The 8,407-nt window shown below is 33.2% G+C and overlaps 1 protein-coding gene across 2 annotated transcripts; it reads right to left on the reverse strand.

Annotated features, from left to right (window-relative positions):
* Nucleotides 1-2,537: 2,537 nt before the first annotated feature.
* Nucleotides 2,538-5,763, reverse strand: LOC116346248 (serine protease easter-like). 2 transcript variants are annotated; one of them, XM_031776188.1, is made up of 8 exons: nt 5,522-5,682; nt 4,320-4,477; nt 4,011-4,258; nt 3,654-3,950; nt 3,561-3,586; nt 3,305-3,471; nt 3,011-3,245; nt 2,538-2,950 (listed from the first exon to the last, which is right to left on the reverse strand). In XM_031776188.1, exons 1-8 carry the CDS (start codon nt 5,592-5,594, stop codon nt 2,631-2,633), a joined length of 1,524 nt encoding a protein of 507 aa, XP_031632048.1. In that variant the 5' UTR covers nt 5,595-5,682; the 3' UTR covers nt 2,538-2,630. The 2 variants fall into 2 exon arrangements, with proteins under 2 accessions (XP_031632048.1, XP_031632047.1); XM_031776187.1 differs by having other exon boundaries at nt 3,654-4,258; nt 5,522-5,763.
* Between the last annotated feature and the right edge of the window lie 2,644 nt (nt 5,764-8,407).

Raw genomic sequence — 8,407 nt, forward strand, 5'->3', positions numbered from 1 at the left:
GTTTCACTATTTCCATATGGTTTCCATATAATCATAGCCTCTTTTTCTCCACATTTGAAATTCGTTATTTCTGGTGCGTTTATTGCAACATTTTCAGCATACTCGACATCTGTTTAAATAAATATTTTGCAATTCAAATTCGTTCTTTTTCAACCAATTACTTTTTTCTAAATTGCAGAAATTGCAATTTAATTACAAAACTTACCGAAACCGTGTATTTGATGAAATGCAAAAGCAATCACAAACAGTTGAATTAATCGCATTTTGAAAATAATTTGATACATTTTTCAATTTGGATCAAAAACGTTTTTCAGGCAGTAAATTCACGAAGTGATTTGCAAGAGTCTTGTCTTTTCGTCTAAATCTATAACAGCACTGATATCTCTATCTCATTCGACTAAATTTATATGTACCTAATATTTTGACCATAAGTAATAGATTACTTTATCTTTAATCATCAGCGATAGTGATTGAATGTACGTGAATTAATACGCTGTCCAGGGAAAAATTGTTGCAAATGTTCATATAATAGACTTATCTATTTATTACGAAATTTTCTCATTTTTATATTGTAGTCTTCTGTACAGTGTACACCTTTTAGTTTTTTCAACAATTGATAAGATTAATATGTTTTCATATACTGCTCCATGATCAACATAATATTACAATCAATCAAACCAACTTTTATTATTATTCTGTAACATCAATTCAATATGGCAATGTATGAAAGAAAAAAAATATCATCACCTAAAATTTCATTCAGGTAGCTTAATTTGCGACGATGTATTACTATATATTATATTAACTGGCATTATTCATTATGGATAAGACTAAAAGCGAAAGTTTTGGTGGTTCCAGTCACGACATCTGTTCAAAAAGTTATATACAAAAGAAATAGTCACCCATGGTATACGCGTCAAACTTACATTTTTGCTGTTTTGATATCTACGAAATAGGTTCCAAACACTATAAAAATGGAATTTCGGCTTTTTTAGGTTATCGGTTTTTTTGGCTACCAAAAAAATTGAATAACATTTCGATGCCAAGGTTTGACCATATTTTTTTGATCTCTAACTTTACACCGCTTGAAAGGCTTGAAAAATCGAACAAATATTATTTTGAACTAGCTTAATGAAATACGCAACTTTTTTTTTTTTTTTTCAAAAGCGTAACTTTATTTTATTTTTTGCTTAAATCTAGTTACAAGATATGTTTTATGAACTAATTCTAATGAAAATGTTGATGTTTGCTCGCAAACTTTTTGGTTCGGTATTTATTAATTTAATGTGTTAGTTTTTAATAAATACGGGAAAAGAAAAAGAAAAAAACCGTAACTATATCTATTGGTGTGTGATATAGGCTATGTTGCCCGATCTGTTTTTGTTGTAAAAAAGTAGCTTGCCGTCAAATTCGAAAAATTCGTTGGATTTGTTTTTAAGCCAGTTATAGGCAGGTTGCCTGTGAAAACCATTGCTTGCTTGAAGTAAATAAATCGGGGGTAAAAATTACTCCCAAATATTTAATCTTCTTTGTCTTGGCGATTAAATGGTTATTCAACGTGAATTGACATTCGTATGCTTGTTTTCTATTTTTGTATTTTGTTATTGTGTAGTGTCCAACAAAGAACATTGAAATGGTTTTTTCCGAGTTTAACATTATTTTCCATGTATCGAAGTAATTTGAGAGAGTTTCCAAATAATTATTGAGGTCGTCTCTTAAATCCTCAATATTATTTTTCTCATTGTATGCGATAATTGCCGTGTCATCGGCAAATTGACTTAATTTGATTTGTGTGTCATTAATGGGAAATACGCAACTACCACCGTGCGGAAAAGTTCATCTTACTCCTGCAAAACGCTTTTTTTTTCGAATATTTTAAATTCTTATGCGGGTATTGTGATAGATAAGATTTTTCTGGGCTGCTTCAAGGAATGATGAATGTTACGTTTGGCACACTAAGACTGATAAAAGATAAAAGCTAAAACTATGATAAAAATTGTAAAAGTCTTCATAGTTTTCATCATTTATAATAGTTGTGCTAAAAAACGTGTAAGTCAGTTTGCAAGAGGTTGAAGAACTGAAGCGTTCGAAAAGAATAAAAGATTCATGAAACAAATGTTTGAAAAAGCGACAGATTGTTTGCCCGAAACGAAATTCGGAACTTTAGAAAAGGAAATCCAAGCAATTTTTTAATTTTCAATGAATCAGTTGTGTTTGAGTCATTCACGAGTTATTAAATCAAGTGTAGAACACGTACAATTGATAATAGTTCCCAACAAATCCAAATGTTTAAAAATTTTCATAATGCATTTAAAAATAATAAATAAATGAATATGATCGATATAGGCGTCTTGGCGCGATTTCTTGATTAGTGTTATCGTTCGCCGTTTTAGGTCAAGATAAGGTCACATTGACTAACACTCATTTTTGTGATGACTAATCACAGATATTTCATTTTCATTTTTTTTCTACGTATTTTCATCAGATATGGTTGGTAGGCGGCAAGTTAACTATTTTCAAATCAAACACAAAGCAAATATTGGTACAGGTCATTTAATACAATTAATTTCGTACCAATTTTTAAAATGAATTCTTTAAAATAAAAAAAAGTAAATCCTAATTGTCGTTGCTTATGGGCTCATATGGTTTACAATCCAGTCCAAGTACTGATCAACCCGTGTATAAACTCCCGGATAATCTGGTGTTCCACATTTTGATAAGCCAAATGACACAACTCCTGCCAAATAAGTGTAAGGTTGACCACTACCTAATTTATCTTGTCCCATCAGTGGCCCGCCGCTGTCGCCTTGACAACTGTCTTCTCCGGCTTTGCCTCCCGCACACAACTGTGATTGAATCAAACTAATGCCCGTTATTCTGTACAATTTATTACACCGATTCCAATTAAAACCGTCAACTTCTACCTTCAATTTTACATCGCTTTTGGATCCTGCAAAAATCAAAATGAATAAACTTAATCAAAAATCGTATAAAAATTCAGCATGCCCACCCTTTTCGGTTTTGCCAAAACCACTAACAAACAGTGGGAATCGATCTAGATTCTGGTTCTTCAAATGTCGTCCAAAAGGTAAACAAATCGGTCGAATATAGTCTGTAAACTCAACTCGTCGTCGGAGACGTATTAACGTTATATCATCATTTTGTAAATTCGATGTAGGTTCATAATTTTCATGCACGATGATATCAGCAATCGGCAAATCTATCACTGGATCAGCACATTCGTCCTGCAAGCGAGGTATGTGAAGAATGAATGCAGTTTAAGTAGCAAAACTAGAAAGCTTACGTCAACACAGTCGATGTCAGTGCGGACGTCATGCTCGCCCAATCGAACGGACGTTGGCTTGAAACCACTTTCGATCACACTTTTACTTTTGATACAATGCGCTGCGGTTATCACGTATTTTTCATTGATAAGCGATCCCCCGCAGAAGAATTGACCTTGATATCCACCTGGAAAATCCAACGAAAACATTGAATATTAAAAGACGTAATGTTCAACATTTGAATATTGAAAGACGGTCAGAGAAAGAAAAAATTACGTTTAGTGTATTCGATCAGCGCCAACCTGCAAAAGAGAGAAATTATGAGAAATAAAGAAATTGTTGTTTTTTTCTAGAGAAAAATTATTATACCAAGGGTATTCTCCGAGTGCCGTCTCCATGCCGCCAACAATTCGATCGCCAGTTATTTGAGATCCACAAACTCCCGGTGCTGGCAAATTGGATTCGGTAAATCGAGACGATGATGTGATTTGAGGTGATTGATTTGAATGAAATGTCGGTTGATTAGACGGTGCTGATGGTTGATTGAATGTGGAAGACGGCTGGCCAAACTGTGACGGCCTGTTGGATGAGGATGATGATGGATTGAGCAACGATGACAATTGATTCAAATCTGATGTTGGACGATTAAAAGAAGTTGATGGCTGACTGAAAGGAAATGAAGGTTGATTAAATGCGGACGGAAACAGAGATGGAAATTGACCAAACTGATTTATTGACGGATTGAACAGTGATGGCTGTTGATTGAAAGCAGATGAAGGCTGATTGAACTGAGACAATGGCTGGTTGAATTGGGAAGATGGTTGATTGAACAAAGGCTGATTAAATTGATTGAATTGGTTCGATGGCTGATTGAACTGAGATGAAGGTTGATTAAACGAAGGCGGCTGTCCAAACTGTGACTGATTAAACTGCGATGCGGTTTGAGACCCACTGTTTGACTGCGGACAGCATACCTGCAAAATTTTCGATTCTTACATAATCTTACGCTTTAAATTATTTTAAATGCACACTTACGTATGTGGTGAGTAGGAAATATCCGCATTGGCTTTTTTTCAAAAACGCTTGATCACTTTGCGATAGCGGGTTTGACGATACATAATTATAAAATGATGGACATTGTTGCAATGCGACACAAATACCATTCTCATTATTGGGTGTTAGGCATTTGTTTTCTGGAAAAGAACAGAAAATTTAGTCCACTTACTCGATGATAAAGAACTTAAATGTTACACGCTACGAGTAGCTGTTGCCACTTGCTTTTCGATAAAAATTACCATTCGTTTGACTATCCGCATAAGCCTATTGCCTCATTCGTATTAACATATTTAACTACTAATGGCATGTTTGTCAGACTCTTTGACAGTCAAACTCATTTATCGTGCATTAAAAAGGTGTTGCGTCATGGCTCCATTTACAAAAAAAGTGAAAAAAATCCACTTTCACCCTGTCTGCTGGGACAGAAGAGAATTTGGTATGCTCTCTAAACGAAAATTTCGTTCTTCATTCTCATCCAAACGAATACATTTTATTATAAGAAGTCTAAACGAATTAGAAGGTTCAACACAAAGCCACGATCAAATCAACCAAGCTGTCGAAGAGAACGAACCAAACTCAGTTATTGAAAAACGTTTTGTTATCGCTAGGTCAACAGTGTTGATATACTCGTTTCTGCTTTCGTCACATACGTACTCTATTGTTGGTTGTGATTTTATCCATATGTTAAATTGAAATTAACATACTAGAGATACCAGTTTCATTGTGATTGACGTTATGAACATGTTTTCATATGCTTGCGTCTTTGTCCATATAGCAAGTATCGAACAAATATGACTTTGACCATAACGAGATTACACATAAGATAAGAAACGAGTGTATATGACAATTTCGTGTATTGAACACATTTGAACCAAACGTATCAAAACTCAAGACCGACAAACAATATGCACTATCAGATCGCCAATAGTGCCACAATTTCAAGAAGATTTTCAACAGTTATGATCGACTGAAGTGATTTTCTGTTGTAAATTAAATTGAAATACCATTCTTACACTGGGTATGCGGAAAAGTAGCATGGATCAATACAAATGTCTTATTATCTTTAATCAAAATCTGTATTACAAACACTTTTGATTGAAATTTGATAAATCTGTCGGATTCGTTAGTTGAATGTGTCACCTTCCCTTCATGAAAAAATGTAGAAGAAGTTTTAAACTTACGTGCGGTTGCTAAATTGTCGAAAAGAGCCACAAATGCCCAAAAAATTGGAAAAATATTCTTCATTTTCGACATACACACTAGTCGATCTGATTGCACAGAGCATTTAAACAAAACTGTCGGTTACTGCTTCAACTAAACGTCCAGATAGTTCGCATAAAAAGTGGATTTTCGAATAAATTAACAGTTTATACGAATCCTGTTTTACCAGACCTTTATTCGTTGAAAACATTCAATTTATAAATAAATTCAATCAAATTGAATGATGAACGAATAGATGAACATAATTTGATCGGTGATAGACAAGCCGACTGAACAAAAAACCATCGACTAGTTTTTAGCGTCAATCAAGTTCCCTGGTAGCGTATGAATATTCCATTTTTCTACATAATCGCTGATGTTTCATGTTATCTACAATTCCAATGTAAAACAAGCGTAAACGCTTCACTAAAGCGAAGGTCTTTTAAGCTGAACAATTGCTCAATGAAATAAGGTATAACAAGCTATCGCTAAAGCAATTGGTGTGTATCTTAGATGGAAAAACACATTGCGAAAGGTAAAGAGATTTTTTTTCATTTTCAGAATTACGATGGTTTTAGAAGCGGACAGCAAATGAGTCAAATTAATGGAGTTGACTAAAGTCGTCTATTTATCCGATTTTAAAGAGACCTATGGCTATAGTTGGCTGTGATTGAAGTTGATTTGAGTTATATTTTTCTCTACTGGAATCGACTGAAAAATCAAACAAATTAACTTTAAAAAACTTCAATCTCAGTTGGATTTAGTGAGAAACGTCCCAAATTATCTAGCTGACTAATAATTTCGCACACGGGATTCTCCTCTTAATCCTTAACCGGGCAGGTCAAAATACTAACGTTATCGGGCAAGTGGGGCCTCTGAGGACGGACGTACATTTTCCATGCAAATTCAATGAAAAAAAAAATGTTTTTCTTTTTTCAAAATTCATTGAATTTTAACGACGAAAATTATTGTTTTAACATAATAGATATGGAATTAAATTTGTTTTTTGTAGATTGAAAAAATAATCAATATTTATTCCGAATCGGATGAATTTAAGTTTCAGTTCAGTAGTTGTTTAGTACAAATCTTGCACTTCATTTAAAAAATGTGTATGGAAATTGTACTTCCGGTAGTTGTTCAAACCTCAATACAGCGCTACTTAGCGAACCAAATTCAAAACAACTTTTATCAACGATTAGTAGAAGGATGGAAGAATATATTACAAAACAATGTGTTTGATTAAAATAATATTTTATGCAATTTTATGTATCTTTAAAAAAAAACGCGCTACCGGGACTCAGAAAATCGACCTGCCCGGTTAGGGGTGACAATTAAAATTCGTCCGCGATTATTCGGCGGACAAATCTCAGTTTTAGTTTATAAACTATCCGCTTGTGATATTGCGTCTTATCTTGTCGGTTTTTGGTGCCCTCTCAAGTTTTTATTAGGTAACAAAAAACATTGTTTCTGCTTATTCCCAAAATTTTGGTTCGCATGTGGAAAAGTTAGCTTGCGTACATAAGCCTCTTTTTTCATTTTTAGATGTAATACGAAACTTTTTAAATATTTGGAAATGTTATCAATTGCAAGTGTTTTGTACTTGATTTAATAACTCATGAACATTGAACAATGACTCAAACACATAATTCAATTGATTCGTCGAAAATTCAAAAATTGATTGACAGTTATGTTGTTGTGTTATCTATCAATTGTTGAAAGAACTGAAAGGTTCAAAAAGTTATTAATGACCATATCTTTTTCTTATATTACAAGGCGATGGGAAGACATTCTTCGCTATCACAAGACTCATTCCAAAGTCTTACCAAATATATCTCATAAGGGATGACCTTTGCTGCATAAAAATACATTCGATTCATCAACAGTTTTAAACAATAATCAAAACAAAACTATAGACCAGCAAAAAAGAACACTATCACTCTCTTATCTTATTTAAATTTGTATTGAAAAGTTCAAAATTCAAACTCATCAGTTCATAGATCATAAGGAATAATTTAATCCGTTTACTTTTGATACAGAAAAATAATTGCTTGAATAATTTTATTCAATTGAAAACACCTTTACTTTGGCACTATTCCATGTATTTTTCGCAGTTGAACGTCTTATCATCGATGACATTGTATTTGTATTTACGATAATCCAGATCCCCTGATATGGTTCTTCTTACCGAATCAAAAAAAATTGAAAGCAAAATGTGTGGAATATTTTACATATTCATTTATCATTTTCCATATATGATTAAACAGTATTACAGTATTTAATTAAAAAATGTGTAATAGAAATATCAAAGAAATGCACTGAATACATTTCGAAACGTCTTTCGATTTTGTTGTGTTTTTGTATATTACTTTTCCGCACACACGTGTAAGATAAAGTATTGGAATCGGAAAATGAATTGAAATTTAAAAAAATGAATATGTAACAGTGAATAGATTGAGCTACAGCTACCTATATCAGTGCTATTTTCACAGCACCTATTCATAGGTGCTATTTGCGACTTTATGATACAATTCCGAACGAAATGTTCAAAATGTTAATAGAACAATAGACTTATTGATTTTAGTATTTTTTTTGCATAAACAAATCAATAAGTCTATTGTCCGGAATTGTATCATAAAATCGCTGTCCGTATGCGTTGTTCACAAATAGCACCTATGAATAGGAGCTGTGAAAATAGCACTGCTATAGCTGTAGCCCAAGCTATTCACTGATATGTAATGGAATATTAACTGGTTCTTTTTGTTGATATTGATCACACACACAAAGTATTACAGAGCAACTTACGTTCAATACCGTATGCACAGAAAAAAATAAATCGGTAAATATTTACTGACTGCGTTAAATTCCAT

The sequence above is a fragment of the Contarinia nasturtii genome, unplaced genomic scaffold (assembly GCF_009176525.2).
Source record: "Contarinia nasturtii isolate CC-2019 unplaced genomic scaffold, AAFC_CNas_1.1 Cnas_scaffold_1489, whole genome shotgun sequence".
Classification (NCBI taxonomy): Eukaryota; Metazoa; Arthropoda; class Insecta; order Diptera; family Cecidomyiidae; genus Contarinia; species Contarinia nasturtii.

Excerpts from the sequence above, each read along its gene's own strand:
- LOC116346248 (XM_031776187.1), bottom strand. The coding sequence starts at position 5,594 with ATGTCGAAAATGAAGAATATTTTTCCAATTTTTTGGGCATTTGTGGCT. Across the intron at positions 3,587-3,653 it reads GCACTCGGAGAATACCCTTG|GTTGGCGCTGATCGAATACA; the intron begins GTATAATAATTT and ends TCTCTTTTGCAG. Across the intron at positions 2,951-3,010 it reads TTTTGGCAAAACCGAAAAGG|GATCCAAAAGCGATGTAAAA; the intron begins GTGGGCATGCTG and ends TGATTTTTGCAG.